Source organism: Chrysemys picta, chromosome 10 (genome assembly GCF_011386835.1).
Source record: "Chrysemys picta bellii isolate R12L10 chromosome 10, ASM1138683v2, whole genome shotgun sequence".
NCBI lineage: Eukaryota > Metazoa > Chordata > Testudines > Emydidae > Chrysemys > Chrysemys picta.
The window spans coordinates 2,302,390-2,330,388 of record NC_088800.1 but is presented as its reverse complement, the minus strand read 5'-3'; the positions used below and the strand labels follow the sequence as shown (position 1 = coordinate 2,330,388).

At 47.0% G+C, this 27,999-nt stretch overlaps 1 protein-coding gene and 1 long non-coding RNA gene across 7 annotated transcripts in view; one reads left to right on the top strand and one right to left on the bottom strand.

The window, feature by feature from the left end:
- ADAMTS7 (ADAM metallopeptidase with thrombospondin type 1 motif 7) overlaps positions 1–27,999 on the top strand; it is a 140,909-nt gene that overhangs the window by 64,169 nt on the left and 48,741 nt on the right. For 2 of the 3 annotated variants that reach the window (XM_024107195.3, XM_065559123.1), the window contains 7 exons: positions 2,505–2,646; positions 14,087–14,213; positions 15,071–15,284; positions 20,417–22,321; positions 24,997–25,149; positions 25,945–26,118; positions 27,631–27,777. In XM_024107195.3, coding sequence (XP_023962963.2) covers positions 2,505–2,646; positions 14,087–14,213; positions 15,071–15,284; positions 20,417–22,321; positions 24,997–25,149; positions 25,945–26,118; positions 27,631–27,777 — 2,862 coding nt within the window. Of the gene's footprint in view, positions 1–2,504; positions 2,647–14,086; positions 14,214–15,070; positions 15,285–20,416; positions 22,322–24,996; positions 25,150–25,944; positions 26,226–27,630; positions 27,778–27,999 lie in introns of those variants that run through there. The other variant, XM_065559125.1, reaches the window with a different exon arrangement.
- Positions 13–18,248, bottom strand: LOC135973887 (uncharacterized). Of its 4 annotated transcripts, none has more exons than XR_010590915.1 (3): positions 17,569–18,022; positions 15,016–15,279; positions 13–641 (listed from the first exon to the last, which is right to left on the bottom strand). It is a non-coding gene; the product is annotated as an uncharacterized LOC135973887 (long non-coding RNA). The 4 variants fall into 4 exon arrangements; XR_010590917.1 differs by lacking the exon at positions 13–641 and adding an exon at positions 2,962–3,263; XR_010590916.1 differs by lacking the exon at positions 13–641 and adding an exon at positions 6,388–8,014.

Here is a 27,999-nt window from a genome sequence, read left to right as displayed (position 1 = left end):
GCTTTCATGAGTGCTGTGGCCCTGCTGATTGGTATGTGAGGCAGCTTGGATTGAATTTATATTAACCAGTGAATCCGTTTCAGTCATGCAGAGAAAGAGCCCCACATTTCACATGGGAGGAATGCATAACATTTTTTCAAGTGTGTTTTTGCTAACTGAAGATTGTTCTGGGTACTTATTTCATCTCCACTACTTTCCATCTCTCTGTGCTAGCAATTCTTATACCATTGCAAGTCAGTGTGACACCATGCTGACTCTTTGCTTGATGCCATATCACCAGGGGCTATGGTCTCAACAGATTCTATTTGCTAACCAGTATTGGGCATGGACAGTATTTGGTTGGGAGACCTCCAGGGAAAACCCAGGTGCTTCAGGAAATGGTGTTAGTCAGTGGCACTTTTGTCTCCAAGTCAGTAGTGTGAGCCACCCACTTTATTCAGATGTTCATGATAACAGTGGAAATGACATAGGCCCAGAGAGTTATTTTAAAAACAAATGTATTTTACCTCCTCCAACAAAGATTTAACCAAAGGCCTCATTTTGTGATTGACCAGCTCAAATGCTTCACAGCAACGACTTCTAGATTGAACATGCTGCTGCCAGAAGGCTTTTGTTCCCACTCTCTGTCTCTCTGTCATCGCCTATTAAAATACAAACTTTAATTGCATTCCCTTCCTGCTTCCTTCTCACACCGTCTTAAGACAAGTCAGCTTTAAAGGTTCACACATAACAGTGTTTTTCCTGATGTTCTGCAGCGTCAGCATTTCTTTTCTGTCTTTCTCTGGGGTGACAACAGCTAGTCTCGCCTACAGAGCCAGGAAAAGCCAGAAGCTCAGAAATTCCCATTACTTATAAAATTCCTCAATGGAGATCTCAGGAAAAGCAATTTACACGAACTAGCCTTCAGGCAGCCAGAGTCAGGTAATCATGCAGCCATCCAATAGCTCCCCTCTGGCCCACGCAAAAGTTTGCTATATTCCACAGAGTGAGGAAGAGGTCATCTACTGAGTCTGCAGTTAACACAGCCTGTTCCCATTCTCCTTTCATCCAGCTGGAACTAAAGATGTATTTCAGCCCGCACTCTGGAGCCAAAACCCTTCTCCCCTTTGGAAAAGCTTGGCCCTGAACTTCATGGCTTGCCCTTTATATAAGGAACTGAACCAGACGACCAAGAACTTTGGGAAAGTCCTGATCTGGCCTGCACTTGGCAGCTTGGCCTCATCTCTAATTAGAAGGGAAAGCCTTTAACTATTTCCTAGCCATAATATCCTTGCAATGGCTAATTTTAACACCACCAACCTTCACTAAGCTGATGTGGTGCTAGGAGGCACTGGGGTTCCGGGGGCGGGGGGGTGAGGTCTGTCAGATAAAACATAACCAGACTGTCAGGGCTTTGGTTTTATCAAAGGTCCTATGGCACTTTTATGGGGGAGGAGGGAAGACAAAACTAGAGGTGTGAGCCCATGGATGTGAGTAGGTCTCCGTTGGATTAATTACATTGCACCTACCGCAACTTCCTTGTTGCTTCACTTGGATTTGCTAATTTTCTCCCCCTGTTCTAAAGCTATTGTGCAGTGTTGCTGGAGTAATTGTGATGGCTGCAGCTCAGTGGTGGGGCAGGAGAAGTGATCTTTATAAACACTTTATTTTTGTACTTTCGAAAGCACTTTGTTGTTTGCAATAGGTGCTGTGTGAATCAATGTATAATAAGTTTGCTACGCTTGGCCAGCTGGGTAAATTGTATGGCCCGTGCTATAGAGGAGGTCAAACTAGATAATCATGATGGTTCCTCCTGGCCTTTGAACCTATGCTTATGCATTATCCAGGCCCACCTCCTCATTTCCTTTACTGCAGCCATGGAATGACATCTCTATAGTAATGCCAGATTTGTTGCCAGTGATCCCCTGAACAAGAGGCAAAAGGCCAGATTCTGAGTTCATTTTAGGGTTACCAGATAGCAAGTGGGAAAAATCAGGACACTTTTTTTTGTGGGGGGGAGGGGGGGGGAGGGAGGGAAGGTATAATTGCATATATAAGACAAAGCCCTAATGGCAGGATGGTCCCAATACTATTGGGGCATCTGGTCACTCTAGTTCATGTACACCAGTGTCAATGAAGTAGCTCCGCTCAAAGTATTGGCCCAGAATCGGCATGTTCTGGTTGAGCTTTTCAGCATGTAAAGACCCTCCCACGCTGCAGGGGCCTAGAGCTCGTGCTTCAGCCCGAGCCCAGAAGTTTACACAGCAAGGAAACAGCCCGGCAGCCCCCACAAGCCCAAGTCAACCGGCACATCGAGCTGCAGGTTTGTCTTTGCTGTGTAGACAACGCCAAGGGCCTTGTGTATTGAACAGGACTCTCTCCAGATCACTGTGCGCAAGTATGTTTGTGTATGTTATGCTGCTGCATAGCAATGTCTTGACCTATCATAGATGCCGAAAAGCCCAATGAATGCCAACAGAAAGTGGTGACGTTGCTGAATGAGCTGTGACTTTGTCTCCTCACAGCTGTTGTTCCAGGAGACGAACCCAGGAGTTCGATACCAGTACACTATCCGAAGGGAGTCTGACCAGGAGAATGAGATTCAGCCCGCAGAGTTTTTCTGGCGATACGGCTCCTGGACTAACTGCACTGCCACATGTGGGACAGGTAAGTTGGTCGACCTTTTCATGCCGTGTTACGATTAAAGCCAGTAGCTTTGCTCTCACACACTGCTTTACAATAGTAAGTGGAATAGAGGTGATTTTTTGTAAAGTATTCCATGCACATCGAAAGCAAAAAGTTCTGGTACAGCACATCCCATCTGAAATCAGTTTGATTAGCTAGTCCACTGATCAGAACTGTCTCACGCTAAAATATTTGCATAATCATTGGGGGTTACCGTCACAGTTAAGGTACCAGAATAGGTCCAGTTCTCATAGGAACAGTGTAACCTCCCCAATAAATAGGTCTGAAACATGCCGGTTCTGGCCAAATCTCTATAAACATCATGTTTAAAGGGAACAACACAAAATAATTCATTTGGGCCACATTTTACATCACAACCTAGGAAATACACATCAGAACAGTTTGCTGACATTTGTCTCAGAAACTCCTTGGCCTTAGGTTTCAGTGGGTTTGTAACACAGAAACAGCTGCTGGGGTCATAAATATCCAGACCAGACCCCCTGTGGAGCTCAGGCGCTTGGAGTCTGCACTTTATCAGCTTTTTCCTCTTAACTTGGTGTCCTGTTACCATGCTGGTTGTCTGGAGGTTTCAGGGCCTTCTGGTTGATTCAGACAAAAGAGTTTTAAAGAAGTTGAACAAACATAAAATTGCCGTATTTGGGTTTGCACAAGACTACTTTAAAAAAACAATTTCAGGCAACTCGCAGAGGATCAGACTTGAGAGATTCCATGGAAATGCCTCATTCAGCAGATCCCTGAAGCATGCAGGGCAGGGCTCATGCTGTTCCTTGATCTATATCCATGATTCGCCTGTCCCCTCCCCAAAGTCAGCACGCCAGGTCATCAGTCACTCTTCCCTCAGGTTGCCTTCCATTCCCTCCACAGCTTTCTTCTATGCTCTCCTCCTTCGCTCTGGTGATCAGTCTGCCTGTTTCAGGATGTGTGTAATGGTGCCCCCTCGCGGCCAGACCTCTCGCTGGGCTAGCGCCCCCTGCCAATGGTCACGCCAGCACTGGGACTGTGTCTCTGCCTAGTAACTCGGCCCTGCGGCCAGGACACCAGCTTTCGTGCACCCTTTCCGGGTCCCAGTCATCCCGAACTAAAAGTCTAAAAATGTCTCTAACGGAAACAAAAATCCCTCCACCCTTTCTGGGGCTTTTCCTCAGCTCCGCCTGCTGGGCTCCACCACCCTTGTAGGCCCCCTTCCCTGTGACTGGCAGGAGACCCCAGTCCCAGCCTCTGCTCTGGGGTCCAGGCCAGGACCCACTTCCAAACACCCTGTCACCCATTCAAAGTGATCACCCCACATCTGACCTTTCAGTCCTCATCCTCCAAAGGAACCCACACAACACCTTCAAAAGACAAGCCTGGGAACTTAAATTCACAGCTCTGCTAGACTCATGCAATAAACCATGGATTCAGCAGCGACTCTGATTTTATGGCTCATCACAACTCTTTGTAACACACCCCACTCTCTGCTAACCCTTAATTGCCCACTTCATTTTAAATTTAAATGGTCTCCTATAGCGTGGTAAACCCCTTAAGCTTGACAATCTGTCCCAACTTGTCTTTAGCTCAGACACTCGGTTTTCCTCCCCTAGACTTGAAGAAGAGCTCTTTGAAGCTCTAAAGCTTGTCCCTTCCACCAACAGAAGGTGGTCCAGTAAAAAATATTACCTCTCCTACTTTGTCTCTCTCATATCCTGGGACAAACACAGCTCCAGCAATTAATGACACTTGGTCAGGCTGCGTGTAAACTACAAGTCCCAGTGAGTTTCCAAACTGGCAGCATAATGGAGACAATTTATTCCACAGTTAGAAGAGTGGGAGGCTAAGGGGTGTACAGCTGTCTGAGAGTTTTACAGAACTACTTGTCCAAAATGAGGAAGGTTAAACTTTCAAGTATTTGTTACAGAGATACAGCAGAGAGGCATATACTTTGCTACATGTCTTTGAACTTTAGATTTCTTTCCTATGATCCCATGGCTCCCCTGGGAGGTTGAAGCTTTTGAGGTGTGTATACGTGTGTGTGGTCCTCTATCTCCTCGCCAGCTTCTCAGAGGCAACAGAACACTTTGTTTTGATTTTACTCCATAAACAGAAATGAGAAGAATCTGTCTCTTGTTTTGGTTTTGGCTTTATAATGACATATTATCTTCCTTTCTCATTAGTTTTGAGGGTGAGCGGTGACATAGCATGGGGCTATTATGAAAACGGTGGTCTAGCAGCTGAATGTAAAACACTGGTTTTGTGTAGCTGCCTTGCAAAGCGGCTCACACTTGAGTGCACAGTTTGCAAATGTAGGAGCCACCGCTGCACTGCTGATGGCCTTATTCAGAAGCCATTCTGGATTATATTACATTATTATAGTCAGCATTTCCCACTGCTCTGAGAGAGAGAGATTCAGTGACCTGGGTACATGGAAAGTTTGTGGAAAGATTTTCTTCTTTGTCCTTCACACACAAAACATTTGTGTGTCCACTAATCCCTGTGGAAAGTCATTAGAAGCTGAAATGCTGCCTAGCCCACGTTCTTTATTTTGAAAGGAAATATTTAAACCCGCCTTAATGATCAGCTCTGTCAGGGAGCTCACCCATTTCCATTCTTTTAACTGAATTTTATGTTTTACACACCAAGGCACCTTCATTCTCCAAAGAAACATTTTTTCCTGTCCTGCAGTGGGTTCTAAGAAATCTGTTTCTAACTGAATTGTTCTTGTGATCAGTTGAGAATGTTTAAAAAGTCTGCATAGCCATCTCTTAGAGCTCCCCGAGACTGGTACCTTGAGATGTATGGACAGTAATCGCATAGGGCACGAGGCACACAGCTTGTAAATATTTTTGGAACTTCCAAGTGGTTATTTCTCTTTATGTATCTGATCAAGTATGTAAAGATAAAAGGGCCCAATCCTTACTCCCACTGAAGTTCCTGGGAGATTTTTGCCATTATCTTTAACTGGAGCAGGGTTGGTGGATAATATATGTGTGTGTATGTGTATGAATGTGTTTTTTACACACACACACACACACACACACACACACACACACACACACACACACACACACACACACACACACACACACAGTCATAAAGCAGATTACTTTTCCAACAGTCCAAAGATGCTTTTGCCATCTGAGAAAACTTTATCCCTCAAACTCCTAATTCTTAATGGAACCTACTGGCCAGGGCCGGCTCCAGGTTTTCTGCTGCCCTGAGCGGCGGGGAAAAAAAAGAAAAAAAGCCGATCGACAGCAGCTCAATCGCGCCGCCCCATTCTTCGGCGGCGGGTCCTTCGCTCCCTCTCTTCCTCTTTGGCAGCACTTTGGCAGCAGCTCAAACAGGAAGAGAGGGACAGAGGGACCCGCCGCCGAATTCCCACCAAAGACCTGGCCGTGCTGCCCCAATAGCGGATGGAGGCCCTTTGTATTGGCCGCCCCAAGCACCTGCTTCCTTCGCTGGTGCCTGGAGCTGGCCCTGCTAGTGGCCTGTGCCAGCTGCTTCAGCCAAAGAAACTCTGCCCTGAGTAGATAGGTAATAACTTATCCCCAGAGAACATTTCTACCTAGCCTCCAACGGTTAGAGGTTGGCCTAGGCCCTGAAACATGAGGGTTCCTGGCACGTCTCAAACTCCAAGGTTTTTACACAGGATCTCCACGGGGCTGGGACTCGTCCCCCAAATAGCACACTGCTGTGTGATAAAGGATTGAGATGAGAGAGAGAGAACTTAGCTCACGCGCTTTTATTTATAACCCGTTTCACAATGGGATTTGCTTGTTTGTTTGTTTTACTTAATCAAGTTTCAGAATAGATGGAAGATGGTCATATAGAGTCACAGCTACCCAGCCTGACCCACTGAGTTGATCCTGATCCTATTTACCCCAGAGTGAATCAGGAGTCACTCTGTTGAAGTCAATGGAGATGTAAAAATGGGGTGAAATCGGAATCAGGCCCATTGATTTCCATCGTAGATGGGGGGGGGGGTCTGAGAGGGCATTTGTTACTACCATGTAATGCCAAAGGGCTAGGCTGCAGTGTCACCGTCTGCCCCAGGGAAGGGGCAGCACCTGGTTGTGCTATCCAGGAGCAGAGCAGGGTTGAGCTATGACTTGGGGTCACAGTTTTCTCCCTTCCTTTCCCTTGCTGCATGGGGGAAGCTGCATCAGTCATGCACCCAGCACAGCTTATTTCCCATTCGGCTTGTGCATGTCAGCTGCGCCCCTGCCCACCACACCTCCACCTCCCGCCCAGGAGAGGGAACAGCAGTGTGATGGCAGCCACGCTCTCCTCTGCCCACCGTGATGCTGGAAGCATCATGCCACACAGTAAGGGGAGCGAGAGCAACAATTTGTGCAAACTTCCCCTCGTCTGGACAAGGCCCCTGCAGCTCAGGTTCGAAGCCCAGTGCTGTGGGAAAGCTCGCGCTCTGCTTGTTCTGTAAATAAACAGGCACCGGAGCTGCCAGCCTCACACATTTCACAAGCGCCAAATACCCTCCGAAAATCCTCACTGACAAAGCTGAGCCACGCAGTCTGGGAGTTTCCTCTTTTCAGCAGAGTCCAGGAATTCCTTCTGCCTCCTTACTTCACAGAAACTCGTTCTTATCGTTAGTTACAGCTCTCCACAGGCACGGCAGAAGTGCGTGCTGCAAGAATTAACACGGTATCTCAGCAGCTTGTGGACCGTGAGCTCATCCTTAGCTGCTTCTCCCCACCAGCGCTGCCGAATGGACGCAGATGATTCAGCCATTCGCTGAGAGTGCCAAGAAAGCAAGAGCTGGTTTCTTGCCAGTCAAACTTTTTTTTTTTTTTTTTGAGACTGTTGCCAAAAGTGCAGCTGTAAAAAACCCATATCCAATCACAGACACAGGCTACCAGCCTGCCAACTGGGAGATGTCAGGGCTGCATGCTAGTGGGTCCCTGGAGTATGGTTCTCATTCAAACATTAAATGAGCCTCCACATCTCTTCCTTATTTGCAGGGAATCTTGGATGCTTTTGACCAGCTTGTAGATAGGCCCTAACCGCAGCAGAACCGAAGCGCGAGCCCTGAGCACCGTCACACACCGCAGCAGCTCACCAGTGTGGGGTACTGACGGTTTCCACTCGGCTCAGCCGTAACAATACTACCACCAGAGGGGTTAGCGTTTCACAGCAGACACGTGGGTGAGATCTTCACTGCTCACTCGGACAGTGGTCAAGTCCACTGCTTATAGTCGGCTTGTGGTAGGTGTCTTAGGCTGGGAGGGCTTATTCGGAGACCCCGAGGTAGGCTATACAATTGAAAGCGCTGCTTTGAGAATCACTGCCATTTCCACACAACAGGGCCCCGTTCCTGGTTAACCTGTAGACACTACTGTAGTAAACATGATTAATGATAAATAATACGACTATCTAGGGCTCACTCGTACCTCACCTCTGTGCACAACTGTTAGCACAGAGGCACTTTCTGCTTTCTCCAGCCCCTCCCATGAGCTGGGGTCAGGGGCCATGCCAGCCCTTGCATTCTGGCAGCACAATGACATGAGTCTAACACCACTGAGAGCCCTAAATTCCCCTCCTCCCCCCCAGAGGAACAGAGGGAGCTTAAAGCAAGGTGATTAGCTTTGCCCAGCTAAGGTTCCTCGAGCTGGCCCCTCCCAGGGAGAGCATAGCTGCACCCTCTCAAACAACAAGCCAGAAACCAGCTTCTCCTGGAGGCGTTGTGCATGAAATGCCCCGACAGCTGGATGGGTCTCCAGAGCAGAATCTAGCCCACAGCATCTTCTAACACCCCACTGAGCTCTCATCCCACCTGAGTGGAAAAGCTCTAGAAAATGCAGCGGAAAACGACAGCCTTTCTGTAGGTTCTCTGAACCGCCCTATAGAATTTATTAAGACCTGGGTTCCTTCCTGGCTCTGCTGCTGGCCTGCTGGGTGACCTTGGGCAAGTCACAGCCCTGCTCTGTGCCTCAGTTTCCCCATCTGTCACACGTGGATCATGATAACGATGCTGACCTGATACTTCGTAAAACGTTTTGAGCTCTGCTGATGAAAAGTGCTAGCTAAGAGCTGGGGATTATTATTATTATTTCACTCTCTTTTAGGATGGTTCAAAAACTGATCGAAAGGACACGGTATAATTCTCTATTAAAAGTCTGTGGCCCACCACTGGTGTCAATCAGCAGCGCTTCATTGTCGGTCGGTGGAGCTACACCTATTTACACACACTGAGGACCTGGCCCTGTATGTACTTAGCATCATTTCTACAGACCCCTGTTGGGTTCGTCTCTCGTAAATTCCATTGGACTCTTCACCGAGGGAGATCATTTTCTTTTCTGTCACTGTTGAGTATAAAACTCTGTCTGTCCAAAGGAGCTATTCTCTGCCTCTCCTCCCTGCCTAATTCACCCAGCAATGCCACGGGCCAGTATGGGTGAGATGAAAGGCGCAAGTCAGATGTCAGAAATACCAGCACTGAGGCATCACCGAGTGAATGTGGCAATGGCTGCAATTTGCTAGCAAAGAGAACATGTCTGTTATACCAGGCTTGTGGCTCTGAACTGTTCAAACGCAGAGATAGATCATCAGCCATTGTGGCACAGAGAAGACCCATGAGGCTCATTGCAGTTAGTTGAGATTAAGGTAACCTTGGAGTCTAGCAAGGGTTCTTGACGTGGTTTAATCCCTACCCTGCAGTTCAGTGGTTGGACGAGCTAGTGCTTTTGACATCATTTCTACTCTCGACGTAGACAGGAAGAGAGGAAGGATGAGGCTGTGGTTCAAGGGCAGAAGTGGGAGTCAAGAGACCTGGTGTCTGTTTCCAGCTCTGGAACAAATCACTTAACCTCCTTGAACCTCAGCTTCCCTGTCTGGAGAATGGAGCTAATAATCACATGCACTAAAAGGTCTTGGGAGACTCTATTGATGAGTGTTTGTAAAGTGCTTTGAGCTCCTCAAATGGAAATGCTATAGAAACACAGAGGAGTTATTTACTGGTCTGTTGTTCTCACCTATGATCACTAAAACCCAGCATCTTCTTAACTGTCCCCCCTATAGCTACACCCGCAGAACATCTAACCCGCTTCTTATCAGCCCAGTGCAGGTGGATTTCTCCTTGTGCTTCCCAGATCCCTTGCTTCCATCACCAACCCAGGCTGCACTGACTCAAACACTAGAGTCCTGGATCCATTTCCACACCCTGAGCTTACCTAGCAGAAAATGACCAGCCACTACAAGGGCATGACAACGTTCCCTGCAATGTGTGTTGATCATTTCAACTTTTACCAGTGTTTTGTCCTGCCCACCTGGCTGTTCTGCACTCCAGGCCTTTCTCCGAAAGACTCCAAAGCCCTGGCTGGTCTTACTGAGCACAGTGAACTGCTGATTTATTTATTCTTTTACACCAAGGAAGTGTCTCCATGTCAGAAAGCATGTTCTTTCTTTCTGGTTCTCGTAGCTTCTGGGAAAAGGGGCTGAAAGGAACATCGACACTGATATACAGTCCCCTTTCTGAAACAGTATCCTCGCCTGCTAGTAATTTCAGACCCTTGTACCTTGCAGTACGTTCTGTTTTGGTTCCCATGTAGTAATGAATTACTCCCTTTCCCAGCTAAGGAAAGAGGTTAGGGTTAGAGGCTAAGCCGGCCATGCTGTTAATGGGACTGCTTGTGCAAACGTGTGACACCATCTTGTGATCCTATTAAATTCACTGGTCCTGCTCTGAAGGGCAAAGGTCACCCCCTCGAGGAAATGAAATCTGCTGTCTGCTGGGGGACAAAGCAAGCAGGTGTTGAACTGGGGATTTTTATTTTTATAAACTCCCTGCAGTTTATGGAGTTGTGGTCTGGGCCTAACGAGCGTTTACTGTGGGAGCCATGGCCTTTGTCATTTCAGAGGCGACCAAGGCTGCATGAAGAATCTAGCGTAGGTGACTGAGGGAGGGGTGCTCATCTGGTGTAACTCAGCAGAGCACCGGTCACTTCACGGTCTCACACTGGCGTATATAGATGCTTATTGGTGAGATTAGCAAATCCGTCAATACACGGGGGGCTGGCACACAGCTCCCATGATAAACTGAGCTGTCTGCTCACCTACCAGATACTGGGGTCCTTAGCTAGTTTTGAACACAAAGATTTTTCATCGAGGAAAAAGCCACTCAACTAGTCAATGTTCTTGAGTGTGCTAGTTCTGCATAAACAAATAGAAGCAGCAAAATGATTGTGAGCCAGTTTAGAGGAATCGGATGCACTGGCAGAAAAATAATAAATTGAAACTCAACTAGGAAACATGCAAACTGTACATTTAGGGGGAAATAACCCCAAACTCTTATCTTGATAGAAGGGAGACACCTAGAAAGTCAAGATGCTGAGATTGTTAGAGGTGACAGTGGGCAAAAAACCAGACATGAGGTTGAAATAGAATATGGATGGAGGAAAGGCTGGTGCCGTTTCGGGTTGTGTATACAAAGGCAGATGTTCATAGAATCATAGGCGTGGAAGGGACCTCAAGAGGTCATCTAGTCCAGTCCCGTCCACTCATGGCAGGACTAAGTATTGTCAGACCATCCCTGACAGGTGTTTGTCTAACCTGCTCTTTAAAATCTCCAAAGATGGAGATTCCACAACCTCCCTGGGCAATTTATTCCAATGCTTAACCACCCTGACAGTTAGGAAGTTTTTCCTAATCTCCAACCTAAACCTCTCTTGTTGCAATTTAAGTCCATTGTTTCTTGTCCTATCCTCAGAGGTTAAGGAGAACCATTTTTCTCCCTCCTCCTTATAACAACCTTTTATGTACTTGAAAACTGTTATCCTGTCCCCTCTCAGTCTTCTCTTCTCCAGACAAAACAAACCCAATTTTTTCAATCTTCCCTCATAGGTCATGTGTTCTAGACCTTTAATAACTTTTATTGCTCTTCTCTGGACTTTCTCCAATTTATCCACATCATTCCTGAAATGTGGCATCCAGAACTGGACACAATAATACTCCAGCTGAGGCCTAATCAGCGTGGAGTAGAGCGGAAGAATTACTTCTTGTGAAATAATATGTACAAAGGATCAAAAACTATCAATGATTGCAAGTTGAGAAACCCTCCAGCTCCTTGAATGGTGAGCTCCCTCCACCTGCAGAGAGATTGGTTCACAGCTGGGTTTTGTTTTTTTTTAATGTTTCAACTTGTTTATAATCGAAAGGAAATGAAGTTTGTCATACACAATGTTGTCATCGGTAATAATGAACAACATGCCCATTGCAGGAAGAGTCAGCAGGGGATCTTTCTTATCCTTTCACCAGATGCTTCCTATTTTAGCTAGTCAAGGTTATGAGTAAGTGGATAGATACATGTTTGTTCGTGCAAGCAATTGTGTTAAAATAAGCTGGAGGGTCTGAAAAATTAAGCAACACTCCCATTGACTTCAGTGGGGCCAGGATTTCATGTAGGGAAACTTGCACTCTCCCATTGGAGTTCTTATCATAATTACACTATGTTACAGAAATACCCTTATTACTGCCCCAGATGCATGACATGGGGAGCCTATCCCCGGGGCTCCAATGGAGATGGTGGCAGGTATAGATCATGCTACCTACATTGTTTCTGAGGCTCTACTGTTCAGAAATGCTCTGCATTGAGAGAGTCAGTTTATGCACTCCAGCCAGAAGAGGCTGTGTGTAATTTACCTGATTGCTAAACCACATTGCAGAGAGCTTTTCCATTAGCAAAACCTGCACATTGTGCAATTAAAAAAAGAGAGTAGCAGTCCACTTCTTTGTGTGCTGGAACTTTAAAGTAGAATGGCCTCTCTGACTGCTGCAGAGGCAACTGTGAGGCAGCTACCACATGGGCGGCGTGCAGATACAGACTGTAACCGAGTGAGCCACAATACAGGTATTTATTCTCTCCTGGAGACTTGAGATTTGCTCTTTCTTCCTTGTTTTCCTTAAAGTGAAATACAATACTTTGTCCTGCCTGGAGTGCAGGGGACTGGACTAGATGACCTGTTGAGGTCCCTTCCAGTCCTACACTTGTATGAAAAGTCCGCTAGACTGAGAAATGTATGCTTCACTCTTTCGGAATGGATTAACAGAACACATGGAATGTGAAGTTTCACTCAGAGTGAAGGTTAAAGTGTAATGAGGCAAATTATATTCATTTTACATTATTGAGCAAACTCTGATTTGTTTAAATACCTACTGTATTCAAGGGACCAGGGAACTTAAATGTCCTTGCTTATTCTGTGTTATTACCTGACCACCCTGAGCTTTGAAAGTGAGTTGGCAAAATATAATCTGACACATTTCTTTCTTGCTTGCTTTTTTTTTTTTGACAGCTACACATTTACAAGATCTTTCTACTATTGATCTATAGGTTTCTGCTTGGAGTGCCCTAGATTGGATCTAAAGTCAGAATCTAAGAATTTATCTCATTCCAGCCAAACAGATAACACATCCTGCTTCCCTGGGGAAAATCTTGCATTGCCTGCTGTGTTTTTTACTTTAGAGACTCAGTGCCCTGGGTGGATTGGTACTATTTCTAACCCTTCACCTCCACGCTGCACCTACCAGTGGGAGATGTGTATCCAGGATTCTTTTCCAGCACTGTGCAGTTCCAGAAATCTGATCGTGATAACATATCGCGTATTGGGTTTCCTCCTGCCCATTTCACATCCATGGACAATGCAAGCATTGTTCCGCCAACAAGCTGGTCCAGTGCAGATGAGTGAGAGAGGGAGCATAATGAAATGACTGCTAGCAGAAAGTTGACAATTTGTGAGTTTCATGAACGATATGAAAGATTCTGGGCGGGCATCACGGACAAACTGCAGAAACAGACTTTTCAAGTCATTTAATTTTTAAGGATTTTTTCTTTTCTTCTTAGTAAGTCAGGTTATATGAAGGCCTGTTAGCAATGGATTTTTAATGGCCAAACACCTGGGGGTTAATGAAACAAGAGAATAAAAACCACACTACGCCAGTGCCTGACTGATGTTTTTGTAGCTTACCATTTTAAAGGCTGTATTGTCGGGAGTTCATTTTATTCCTCCTACATAGTCAGCGTTATCATCTTTCATTTTTTATTTTTAGAGGCTACTTTTTTGGTTGATTTAAATTAGGGAGTTGAGGGAGGGAGCTGCCGGCAGACTGGCTAACAAAGGGAAAGCTCAGACAAAGGCACTGGTTGTTCGTACTTTATGATAAGTGTTGTGCATGTGTGTCTTGGAGCGCTGCAATCTAACCTGACATCTGCTGACCTGAGGCCCAAATCATTTCATTCCGAGGCCACTTCATTATAACATTCCATGCCTCGAGCCCCCTGTCAAGGGGGCTGATTGTAACAGCTACCTGCAGGTGTGCAGCTCAAACACTCAGCTCTTGACACGCCAAAGCCATTTTCAGTGAGGGCCCTGCTTGCCAAACTGAACCCGTGTTTGCTGCCTCTCTCTGTCGCCAGGTGTTCAGAGACAGATCGTGCACTGTGTGGAAAAGATGGCTGGGATAGTGGAGGAGCGGTACTGTGACTCGTTAACCCGACCCGACGACAAGCAGAGGACGTGTAGCGAAGAGCCCTGCCCAGCCAGGTTTGCTTTCCTTTGCTTTCCCATCTTCTCATTCTCATCCAGCCCTGAATGCTCTCACTACTTAACAGAGTGACTGCAGGAGGGCAGAGCCTCAGCTGGTGCAAATTAGCATCTGAAGTCAGCAGAGCTACACTTACCTACAGCAGCCTGGGCGCTGGCCTGTCTGTATAAAAGTGACCACTGGACTCCATGATTCTGCATCTGACTCCCTCCACCCTGGCATCTGGTAAGAACTATGGCCCCAATCCTGCAACTGGAGCCATACAAGAGACCTTTTGCTCCTATGCAGAGCCTCACTGATGTCCCTGTGAATAGGCATTTGCAGCTTGGGCCTGTAGACAGATCCTCAAAGGTATTTAGGTGCGTAATTCCTATTTAAATCAATGGAAGTTAAGAGGAGCTGGGTCTGAGCTCCTCTGGGTTCAGACCTTGCTGGAAAGGGCCATGAACTCGCATGCTGCTCTGTAGATGACAACTCATGCCACACAGTCCTGCAGATAATCTCAAGCACAGATCCTGAATCCCAATGCCCTGAACTTTTGGGAAGGTTGAAATCCAAAACCCTGATCAGGAGCCAAGTTTCCCTAGCGACCCCCACCCCTCTGATCTCTAGATAGAAGAGCAGGAGAGCAGTCCCAACTAGCCTCTGCTTTGCAAATGGCTTCTGTCTTTACACCTAAACCACACTCCAGGCTCCCAATGCCCGTGCAGCTTGAGAACGTGGAGATGTGAACGTGTCTGTAACACTGAGTGTTTTGCTTTATCAAGGAGGATAGATACTGCATTGTGACTAGCAACAAACCTGCTAATATGAATGCTCACTTCAGCGCCCACCTTTTCCCCTTTCATTTTCCTAGGTGGTGGGTTGGCGAGTGGCAGAAATGCTCCGCCACTTGTGGTGAAGCTGGGCTCACGAAGAGGACGGTCCTTTGCATTCAAAGTGTGTGGCTGGACGAACAGCGGGCTTTGCAGCACACAGAATGTCAGCATCTCTCCAAGCCAGACGCCACTGCGCCCTGTAATAGGGATATCCTCTGTCCTGCTCAATGGGCCATGGGCAACTGGTCTGAGGTGAGAAAATCAAAGGGTAAAGAGCACATTAGTCTCAGGTCCTTGGGAAGCTTGAAGGGTCACTTAGAGAAACATGCTCAGGGAACACTGGGCTCTGCTGGAACCACAGTGAATTTTAGAGCAGTGGTTCTCAGCCGGAGTCCTGTGGTTCTCAGCCCCTGGGGATCTGCAGACTGTGGCTAAGGGGTCTGTGAAAGGTTGTCGTTACCGTAGAACCGTGGTTTTCAACCTGTGGTGCATGGACCCTTGGGGGTCCTCAGACTATGTCTAAGATTTCCAAAGGGGTCCGCACCTCCATTCAAAAATGAAAAAAAGTTGAGACCCACCGGCTTGGAGAACTAATCCTTGATTCAGGTGGCTTGTTCATTACCGCACTCACATGCAAAGCACAGGGCCCTCATTAAGAATTATCTGGGGAATCACTACATCCTAGAACAATCTCAGCAGTGAAACACTTTACACAGGGGCTGGCTCTGATTAAACCATTTTAAAGAGGGGGGAAGGAGAAGAATTCAGACAGAAAACTCAGGTTGGGGGAGGGGCAGGAGGTGTCTAGCTCTCATTCAAACTCCACCTGTCAGACATTCCTGGAAATAGTTGGAGTCCTGACAATTTAAACATTAAAATTCATTTTAATTCTCTCTTTGTTTGAGGAGCTGCAATTATCGAGTGAAAGGCAGGTTTGTGACCCAGACAGATCTTAAAATAAAGAATCACCCTGAGGCTGTTATAATCTTTTTTCCTTCTTCAAATTTGGCTGTTTCCTCCATCAGGGACTAGTAAATACTCAGTGCTTAGTGCAAAGAATTAGATTGACAGAATAAAAGCTTTTAAAGCCTTTTAAATATTTCACAGCACCACGAGTTTCCACCCTAAACTTTGGCAGAATCCTGCAAATGTTTTGAGCCCACTGCAACACGGAGTTTTAGGGAAGTCATGAGAGTTTGTATGTGTGTACACACTAAGGCAGTGTTTCCCAAACTTGGGATGCTGCTTGTGTAGGGAAAGCCCCTGGCGGGCCAGGCCAGTTTGTTTACCTGCCGCGTCCGCAGTTTCAGCCGATCGCGGCTCCCAATGGCCACTGTTCGCTACTCCAGGCCAATGGGAGCGGCTGGAAGCAGCGCGGGCCGAGGGATGTGCTGGCCGCCGCCCCCATTGGCCTGGAGCGGCGAACCGCGGCCAGTGGGAGCCGCAATCGGCCGAACCTGCGGATGCGGCAGGTAAACAAACCAGCCGGGCCCGCCAGGGGCTTTCCCTGAACAAACGGCGTCCCAAGTTTGGGAAACACTGCACTAAGGGTATGTCTACACTACAGCTGGCCTATGCCAGCTGACTCTGGCTAAGGGACTCGGGCTCAGGGGCTGTTTAATTGCAGTCTAGACCTTCAGGGTCAGGCTGCAGCCCAAGCTCTGGGACCCTCCCACATCAGAGGAACCTAGAGCCTGGACTCCAGCACGAGCCCGAACATCTACACCGCAGTTAAATAGCTCCTTAGCCCAAGACCCGCAAGCCTGAGTCCGCTGGCACGGACCTGCTGTCGGTTTGTAATTGCTGTGTAGACAGACCCTTGTCTGTGAGTGGTTAACTGCTCCGTACACACGCTGTCATATATGGTCATGAGGAAATCGACGCTTCACTTTTCAACCAGAGAGCAGGCTAGAGTGTCTGACTATTCAGAGCTGCACAGACTGTTCACTGATCAGCTTACATGATGCCTGTTGTTGTAATATACGTAGACTTCTGTAAGGCGTTTAACAAGTTACCACATGACATTTTGATTAAAGAAACTAGAATAATCCAAAATCTATGTGGCATACATTAAATGGATAAAAACAGGCTAATGATAGGTCTCAAAATGTAATTGTAAACAGGGAATCATCACTGAGTGGGTGTGTTTGCAGTGGGTCCCACAGGGAACAGTTCTTGGCCCTTTGCTATTTCACATTTTTATCAGCAATCTGGAAGAAAACATAAAATCATTCCTGATAACATTTGCAGATGACACAGAGACTGGGGGAGTGGTAAATAATGAAGAAGACAGGTCAGTGATCCAAAACAATCCAAATCACTTTGTAAACTGAATGCAAGCAAACAATATTCATTGCAACATAGCCAAACGCAAAGTCATGCAGCTAGAAACAAAGAACGCAAGCCATATTTACAGGATAGGGACTGTTAGCCCGGGAAGAACTTACTCTGAAAAAGACTTGGGGGTCATGCAGGGCCACCCAGAGGATTCAGGGGGCCTGGGGCAAAGCGGGGGAGCTGCAGCGCTTGTACTCACCCGGCGGCGGCCCGGGTCTTCGGTGGCATTTTGGCCGTGGGGGGCCCTTCAGTCGCTCCACATCTTCGGCAGGGCAAATTCCGCCCCCTTCCCCCCCCCGGGCGGCCCTGGGGTCATGGTAGATAATCAGCAGAACCTGAGCTCCCAGTTCAATGCTGTGGTCAAAAGGCTAAAGTATGTTGTTAAACTTTTCCTGTACTTGTTGGTTGCCGCCCCTGTGAAGTTCCTAATCTCTCCCTCCTGGTGCCGTCCTGATAGTTGAGATCAGCCTGCTGAGATCCCCTAGATTCAAACATCAGGAGACTGGGGCCAGAGCGTTCTCAGGGGAGGTTTTCTACTCTGGGACTCAGTTCCCTTGTGCCTTAGCTGCCTGAGCTTGTTGACGTTCTGGGTACAGTGTTGGGGCCACCTGTTTTCTCAGGCTTTGGCGTACGTAATAAGGAATGGGCTGGAGACATTGCTCCTTGTTCGGGTTGTGTTTTTATGGTGGCAGCAGGGTGGCGTGAAATGGGCTTAGATCCTGCTAAGAGATATTAGTACGTTGTAACATGTTATTTCAGTGCTATGTTGTAACTGGTATGAATGTCTGGCAATGAGCACTTGTTGTTATAAATAAACTGCTCCTTGTGCCAAGCACATTCCTTACTCCAGATTCACTCATATTTTACATTTCCAAAGAGCCTGTAACCTACAGTAAACAAAGGCTCAGTCCTGCCTTTTGATACTCAGGCAGAGGCTGTAAGCTGCTGAGTCAGCAATTAATAAATGCAGGGAACCTTGGGGCTGGCCAAGGATGGGGAAGATGCTTCACTGGGTCTGTCCTCCCACACAGGAGCCAGCTGCAATCATAGTGGGGACCATAAGCTCTTTGCTAGTCCAGGCCTGGCCCTCGGTTCCCCAATGGGGAGAGCAAAACTAGAAAATCATGAATTGATTTACATTTACAACCAAAAAGGTATTTGAAAATCCTTCACTGACATGCTGAGAACAGAGTTCAAGAAACCAGTGTTTTCCCCAAAGCGTTAAGCATCATATGCATATAAAGCCAGAATGAAGATTCCCCCACCGCAATGTCACCCCTACTTGTCCATCCATCCATCCATCCAAGTTATTCACACTGCCCCCCTTCACCGCAGTATCTGGGCACCTCACTATTTGCAATGTATTTATCCTCACAACACTCCTATGAGATAAGGTAATGCTGTTATCCCCATTGTACAGATGGGAAACTGAGGCACCAAGAGACTAAATGACTTACCCAGGGTCACACTGGCAGTCTGGGACAGAGCAGGGAATTACGTAAGGCTTGTGCCCTAATCATTGGGCCAACCTTCCTCTCTCCTCAACCATTGCAGTAGAAACACAGTCTTGAACTCTGGCCTAGTATGTTCGTGAGAACGGGCCTGCTTTCCCCATATTTTGATTGAAGATATTAATACATTTGTCCTTTTTAGTGTATGGGCCAGTGACACGAATGGTCCAAATCACAGCCCTCACTGGGCAACTAGGATTTCTCCAGTGTGGGCGAGCACCCAGGATAGACGGCCATGTGCCGGCTCTGTGCACATCCTCATAACCAACTCCCGCACTGTGTGCCCTCGGGAGAGGATGTGACCTCCACTCCACTCACTTCACGCCCCAGCTGCCTTATTAGTCCCTCAGAGAGCCGTTATTATGTGCCAAGGGCTAGCTAGGCCCCCAGCAGCATGGGGAACTGCGGAAGCACAAAGATGGCACCTAATGACCTTTGCACATATGTAATGTACCCACCCCCATCCACACACACACCTGTTCACATGGGTCTGCCCCCACGCACTGCTTGGCCAGACCCTACTTATGAACTCTGCAAATAGTCTGAGAACTTAATCGGTGTAATTCACCTTGAATTCTGATTGCCTTGCTTTGGTCGCTGTAAATTAACCTTTTGCCCAAATTGATATCCTGTCAACCCAAATCGATGGTATTTCTATTGAAATCCCCTGGGCTTAGGTCTGCCTTTCTAGTTTGATTATGTAAGGGACTTGGTAATACATGACTAATGCTACATAAATCAGTTATAATTAAGCAGAACGATCTGTGGCTCATTCAGAGCAAGTGTGATGTTAATGGAATTATGACTTACATATTAGGTAGGATAATTTCACTGACCTTATTTCCTGTTTGTGGGTCTCTTTTATACTGAATAATGTCAATGGGTCCATTATGTGCTTTTCCTCAACAAAACGTCTTGTTAATCCTTGGGTTTCCATTTACCAGGCCCACACCCATGGTATCACCCCTTTATTTAACAATCTCTTTCATGAGAAGGGCCAGAATTCATGGCAACTGCAGTTGGGGCTATTAGATCATCTTCTCCAGTCCTCTCCACAAACCCCAACTCCAAGAAAACTTTCTGGCCGGCATGTAGGCCAAGTTTCAGCCTGAAGCAAAATAGGCCGAGATATAAATACACCAGAAAAGTGGTTTGTAACGGAAATATGAATGACCCTTAATTATAGTCTCACTACCAGACTTTTTTTGTAATATATAGATTTCTCGGTACTGTACAGCAGAACGAAGTGCCATAATATTTAGTAAAACACCCCTGAGTCAAGTTGGTTGGAGAAGGTACAGAATTTTTATTAATTGCCTAAGCAGGCTACTCAGTTCAAGTGTTTTCTGGCTTCTGGCTTTACAGGCTCAGAAAGCTAGCACTGATATTAGCATAGCCACTCCCGTGCAAATATTAAATCATCTCATTTGCATAGCCACTCCCTTGGTTGGATGATAATACACATCCTTACTATCATTTACTGACTACTGTTTCACATGCTCTCGTTTGATATTTTCATTTCTTTTTCTTCTCTAGTGCTCAGTAACATGTGGAAACGGAACACAAAGACGCCTTGTTTATTGCAGTAACAATACTAGGACAACTTGTGATCTTACACAGAGACCACTGTCAGAAACGACTTGCTCCCTGAAGCAATGCCAGAAGAAAATAGAAAATGCCAACGCTGACTGGTCTGGCAGCGGATCTTCAAGCAGAGAACTATTTAATGAAATAAATTACATTCCCAATCACCACATTTCCCACTTCAGCCCCTCAATTCCGAATAATCCAAAATCCAAAGACGAGAATGTCATAACAGAGGAAGATTTTTCAAGCAGCAGTAACAAAAAGGGAAATGTGTTTGTGGATGATTTTTACTATGATTATAATTTTATCAATTTCCATGAAGATCTGTCCTATGATCCCCTGGGTGAGAAAGACATCAAGAGTGAGGGGTTTAAACCAGATGCCGAGGGCGAGGCTTCTAATGAAATGTCTCCTAACATTCCGTATAATGTAAAACCAGAAGGAGAACCCAGTGAAGGAAACTCAGCAAGAAGTGAGACAAATACTTCTGCAGATGTGCATAACGAAGAAAAGGAAAAGGCTGGTGTTGGAGACAATAAAACTCTCTTCAGTATAACTGAAGAACATGAGGATATCGGGACAGCTACTGCGCACTACATAACCCCCTCCTACATTGGAGACGAGGAGGAGGAAATGCATACGCCACTTTCCAAAGATCATCCATCCACTGAGAATGGAACAAGCCTTTATTCTATAAACAGCCAGGATAATCTGCCCACTGATAAAACCCGAGGAATCCTGCTGACAAGGGCCATTTCTGAAGAGGATGCGACAGTCACCATCCCCTCTATCAGTTATCCTTATCCGGCCATCCCCACTCCACCACTGCCTGTTGACAAGGGCAGTGCTGGTGGAGAAGAGATGTATGACATTTGGGGAAGTACAAGAGAGCCTGGAAGCAGAGAAGAGGATGGTAAAAGCCCAGAAGTTCCTGCTAACAATGACAGCGAAGATGATGGCTTGGCTGGTATTGCCCAGCCAGGCCAGGAAGATACCAATGAAATGGATTTGGTCATCATCGATGATGGTGACACTGACTCCAAAACCGAAGCTGAAAAAGCACAGGCCGATATAACCGCAGACATGAACAGGCCCCCACATAACCTGCCTCCCCAGCCAATGACAAATGAGCCGCTGCATCCTGCAGCTAAAGACACCCCTTTCCTCTCCACTGAACACAGATCTGAGCCGGAAACAAGAGGCACTAGTGGAGACACTCACCCCACGATGGGTTCATATAAGCCAGATAACAAGGAACCGGATGACCATGCATCCCATGCAGAGGATGTACAGAAGCAGCTAGATGATTTCAATGCTGTTTCACAGACGCATGAGACGCAAGCAGCCACCATGACAGCTCTTGCCCCGCTGAGGTCCACGCCTCCCCCTGGGCATGAGCCACCCACACAAGAAAGCAGGACACTTACATCAAACAGTCTAGCCCAGCAGGGTGCCCGAGCACCAGCCGTGCCAGTATCCTCAGATCCAAACCCCACAGCTGGTCCAGAAGGGACACTTTCTGCTTTGCCAGCTGAGTTAACCACAGCATGGTGGGCTGAGCGGGAAGCAAATGAAATAAAGATGACGCATTATAGAAAGGATGTGTTTTCGGATGTGCCTGGGGCCACCCGTGCAGACCCAAATGAAAGCGTGGACCCGGATGAGAGCTCGCCATGGGGCACCCAGAGGATATTTACTGACAGGGCTGGAGACCGTGGAACGTCTCTCCCCACGCCCAGCCTTCCAGAGCAGCAGCGGCAGGAGGCAGACACAAAGGAGGATTCTTTCCTATTGCTCCCTGCTACCACAGCAGCCACAGTGACGACCAGCTGGGAAGTTGGGCGCTGGAGTGAGGCAAGTACAGCTGAACCCGATGAAAAGAGTAGCCCAGGCGCTGTCTGGCAGATGGGCCCGGTCCTTTCGCAGGGCTTTGTCGGGTAGGGTGCGCTTGTGGGGCTTACAGGAAAGCTACTTGTCTGACAGATCCGTCCCAAGCTCCATTTCCATGCGTTAGCAGAAGGAATGAAGTGCGAGGTGGTGCTAGGGGCACTTAGTCAGCAGTATGGGGGGGGGGGGCACAGAGGTGCCCTGTCTGGGGGTGGAGACCAAGAGCAGGAGGCTGGCCAGAGCTTCCCAGTGCATGGGTGAGCACACACATTGTTACGCTCCTCAGGGACGCGGCCTGCCTCCCCTGCACACACTCTGGCTCTGCTGGCTGGTGCAACGGGGGGTGCAGTTATACCCACCCCCTTTGCGACCTTATCCTCCCACTGAAGCAGCCTGTGCCCCCCAAGCACAAAGGCTGTGGTTAGAGCAGCCCTTACGTTGGCCTCGCAAGCGGGAGAGCAGGGAGAAGGCTCCGTAGTCCCTCCCTCACGCTGTGCAGCCACTGGAGGCCTAACCCTAACTTAGTCCTAACTTGGTGACGCATGGAGCAGCCTGCACACTCCCATTGTGCACTAAGCCTCACGGGGAAGGGTCCCCCCCGGTTCCCTAGCGGTGATGAGGCCCAGCCCTTCACTTCGCCCAGTGGTTAAATATATAGCACTAGCATTGCGCCAGCTCCCGGCCACAAATGGGCTTCCAACTCACTTCCACTATCTGTATAACTGGAGTGCCTGGGGGCCTGTCAGGTCAGGGCCCTGTGGTGCTCTGTACAGACCCACCATAGTACGCAGACCCTGCCCCAGAAAGCTCAGTTACACCTTTGTCTGAGAGAGTCTCAAAACATGATAAAATCACAGGGATTCTATTCACATCAAGACTACAGCTTACCAGAACAATCCTACAGCACCGAGTCTGCTTACTGAGCTACTGTCACTAATTATTAGTGTCCCTTTATTGCATGGTGATTGCTTCCTAGGACTATTCTGTGGATAGACTTTACAATGACAGACAAATGGCTGATGCAATTCATTGCATGGTAATAAAGTGAGTCAAAAAAGCACAAAGAGAGACTAGGTTAGTGTGCCTGTCTGCTTCCCCAGTATAATCTGAATTTCCCTCAGCTGCACTTTCTCTATCGAGACTGTCTTTTACAGCGTTCACAATGTGCAGTGGGTCGTACGCTACTCAGGGACATCTATGTCACAGCAATGAAACAGAATTACGCTGGTTTAACTGAGAGCACAATTTAATCACATATTCTGAATGTGGCTCATCAGTTCCTAATGCAGGGCTAGAATAATGCCCACGTTCAATGCCCTTTTTCTACATCTTGTGTGCTTGATTGTCTTATACTGATATTAAGGATTGTCCCAAAATTCTTAAGTTCTGTACGCAAACTTCTCAAGAGTCTCCTCGTAATTAGTCTTTAGTGCTGCCTAACCATGAGAATAATGTGTGCTCTGGAAAGTAAGATGCTAGAGATGAGCCTAGAGAGGAGAACAAGATGCAGGCTCTACACTTCGGAAGGGGACTGATAGGAGAGAGAAGTTTATCAGAACTTGTATCACATAAAAGGACTTGAGACGAATGCTTGGCCTTAAAGGAAATGAGGAGGAGTTTCTTTGCAGAGAGCAGTTAAATGAAGCCAGCAATGCTAATTAAATGAAGCTCTAAAATTAACCAGGCTAAATCCACCCCGGTCAACTAAAGGCCCTGGAGCTGCACCCACTTACCCCGTGGCTTCATGGCCCAGTAGGTGTAGCTACTTCGTAATCAGTTAGAAACTCATGGTGGGTAATGCCAAGTAACAGTCAAACGCATGAATCTGTAAAGCATTTCAAAAGGCAAAGCTGGAGTGGAGAAGAAAGGACACAGTCTCCCAGCCAGAGCTCACACAACTAAAGTTATTCTAAAGGAACTCCTTTCCTACTCTTCTTCCTCCCAAAACACAAAGAAGCCTGAAGTCCTCTAGGAATTGATTAGACTAGAGAATGAGAATATGGCTGGGGAATTGTAAACTAACACAAAGAATTCGCTAGCAGGGATAAAGTTCTCTATTAACTTCTTTAGGATGGTTTAAATGTTCTAGAGAAAGGCTTTCAGTCTCTGTTACGTTCTGTGGTTGTGATTCACTGTTGCATTGACAGTGATGTAACGCCACTGACCCGCAGTCAGGGCCGGCTCCAGGGTTTTGGCCGCCCCAAGCAGCCAAAAAAAAAAAAAAAAAAAAAAAAAAGCTGTGATCGCAATTGCGATCTGCGTCAGCAATTCGGCGGGAGGTCCTTCGCTCCGAGCGGGAGTGAGGGACCGTCCGCCGAATAGCTGGACCTGCCGCCCCTCTCCGGAGCGGCCGCCCCAAGCACCTGCTTGCCAGGCTGGTGCCTAGAGCCGGCCCTGCCCGCAGTAATCCAGTGGTGAATTGGGCCCTGCAGGTTTTAAGACACATTTCTGCAGAATCCCATTTAATTTGTATTGCATCCTTGTGGTTTCATCCCTGTCAAATTCCATAGGATTTTCCCATGAAGACAAGTTGTTTGCTTTGCTGCTCGTGTAGCTCATTGCTCCCTGATTGCTGGGCTTTGGTTTCTGTGGCTGGGTGGGGGCAGGGGTTAATTTTTGCTCTGTTACTGACTGTGTTCCAGTGCTCCACAACCTGTGGCTTAGGAGCTAGCTGGAGGACAGTGCATTGTAGCACAGGCAAAGATGAAGATTGTGTTGCTGCAAAAAAACCTGTCCCTGCTCGAAGGTGTTACCTGAGACCATGTTCCTCGTGGCGTATTGGAAACTGGAGTAAGGTAAACAAATATACTTCCCTTCTCCTTGCCCCTTATTGGTGTCTCTGGGTATGGCTGCACTGCAAAGAAAAATCCACCCCATCAAGTCTGAGAGCCAGGGTCAGTTGACTCAGACACGCTGGGCTCAGGCTGCGGAGCTAAGAATAGCCGTGTAAACATTCCTGTTGGGGCTGAAGCCCAAACTAGGAAACCCAGTGAGTGTAAAGAGTAACTGGGGGGAACATAATCACTCTGCTTGGAAGGGAGTCAGCGAAAGTAGGAGTGGAATCACTTAGGGTGGTCGAAAGAGGCCTGGGCTGAAGCGAAATAAAGGGGAGTTGTGGGGGGATGTTGGGGAATACCTTGGGGGTGTTCAGCTCTCAGAAAGTTTCACAAGAATCCCTCATAGCGGGAGACTTTTAAAACTAGGCTGGACAATCCCACTGAGAATAAATGGTAGGCAACACTCCTGGAATGGCAGGATTACTAGCGATGATTTTAACAGGCCTTAACTTTCGAGATCTGTGGATGTGGGGACATGACCTCAAAAAGCTGTCGCCATTGAAAATGCAAATAGAATCCTTTCAGAGTGGAAAGTCCTGGTGGTGGTAGTCATGCTTAGGACCCTCTCCAGCTTGGGCCAGGTACAATCATGGAGAGACCCAAAGGCAAATACTGAAAGAGTTAATGAAAGACAGAGCTTGACAATTCATTTCTTTAATATCTGGGTAAACTCCACTTTGCCAGAGAGATTCATGTCTGGACACTGTTACTGCCTCCGCTCCACTAGCATGACTCATTGTATTGTTTTCCCAGTGCTCCAAGAACTGCGGAGGGGGACTGAAGGTTCGGGACGTGCACTGCGTTGACACCAGAGAACAGAGGCTTCTGCGACCCTTTCATTGTCAAGCTGTTTTCTACAAGCCCCCAATGCAGACTCCCTGCCAAACCAAGCCTTGTCTGGACTGGTATACCTCGTCCTGGAGAGAGGTGAGCGGGATTTCTAGAGAGAGAAGGTGCACGCAATACATCATCGGAGATGGGCCTGGTCCAAACATCACTAGAGTTCAGAGGGTCCTGATGCAGCAGGTCTCTCTGTAAGGAATACATGAAGGCACAGATGGACCAAGTTCTTTTCAATATGTTTTAACAGCTGTTTGCAAATAACCCAACACTATCAAGTGTTTATTAAATGATGAATTGCCAAACTATGATGAAAATTGGGTTCATCTCAGACATGGGTTGAATGTTCTAATGGAAATTCCAGTAGGCAACTGCTGCTCTATGTTCTCTTCCACTTGCCCCCATAGGTTTCCACAGACAGATCAATAGCCCCACAAACTAGGAGATTAATAAATCTGGTGCTGTGTTCCAAACCCTGCTGTTAGTTGGACGTAGGAGAATCCAGCTGAAGCTAGCCATCTGCGGTGCCCACCAGAGGGTCCCCTGAGCAGGCTGGTGAAGGCACTCAGCCCCAAAATAGCTTGTAACTTATCTGTTTTCCTTTCCTGTTTTTTCTTTGCTTACTGGAGATGTCACTGAATGAGACATTCTGGGATTACAAGGGGACTTCTGGTATTTGTGAAGCCCCGTAATGATGCATCTCAGGGTATCTTCAGTTGGAAGATTCCACAGAAAAATGTTTAAATGGTTAATTAAATGTTATTTCTTCACTGATTTTCTCCTTCCCCACCAGTCTGAGCTTGGCACAGTCCCGCTTTCGTAACCCCCGTGCTTACACTGCAGCATGGGATTAGCCCATTATCTTTTATTCCATGTTCATTTTTGCCTTCAGCTTTAAAAGTAGCCTGTCAGCTAAGTAAAGGAATCTGAAGGCCTTGAAATCTATCGTTTACTCTACACTCTCCCAGTCAAATATCTTCCTAACTTGGATCCATTTATCACTAGATGCCCCATTCATTTTCTTATCTGTATATCCAGTAAATATATTTTTTGTCTGGTTTGTGATGTGATGTTTCACATCAGCACTTATTTTTCATTCCCTTCCCTGCAAATACATTTCGCTGGCATTTTACTTTTGCTTAGCCTCAGAGTGCAGCGTATACTGGCTATTATTTAAGAAGTACACAGTAGTGCCAGACAGCTTGTAGGCCACATTCCACACTCAGTTCGACTTGTGCGACTGTCGTTGATGAGAAGACAGTGGGAGTATTGTGTGACCTTTGCTTGTGGGCAGAATCTGACCCTCTAAATATTTGGATCTAGGAAGTAGTGAATATATATGAGCTGAGATCTGCTGTATGCTTACAAAGCGGTGTGTGCCTAAGAGTTTAACTTCAAATCAATTTAGTAGCCTCACTTCCACAACTGAAACCACCCACCGACAATAGTTATAATCACAAAAATGGGCATTCAACACTGGAGGCAAATTTTTCTTAGGGCCACTTCACACTGTAATTCCGTAAGAGACAAGTAAGTGGGGTGTTTTTCCCTGTTACTCCAGACTGATTCCAATTTGATGGCTTGTTTGTTTCTCCTTAGTGCTCTGAGTCATGCGGCAGCGGCGAGCAGGAGCGTTTAGTTACGTGTCCAGAATTCGGACGGTGTGATGAAATGTTAAGGCCAAATAACACAAGACCCTGCAACACTCACCCATGTACCAAATGGGTAGTGGGATCATGGGGAGAGGTGAGCAAATGTTTAAGGGAAATAAATGTCTCCTGCGGCTGAATTTCTCTTGGGAATTAATCACGTGTATTATTTTTGTACAGCAGTTTTCCAGGGACTTAACTGTGATCTCAGATAAGCAAACACCTGCTATACTACCTGGTCTGTAACACTGGTTTCTGCAATCAAGCCCACACAATTGATAGTAGAGTTTATAAGGTCTTGTCTACATTTAAACATTTT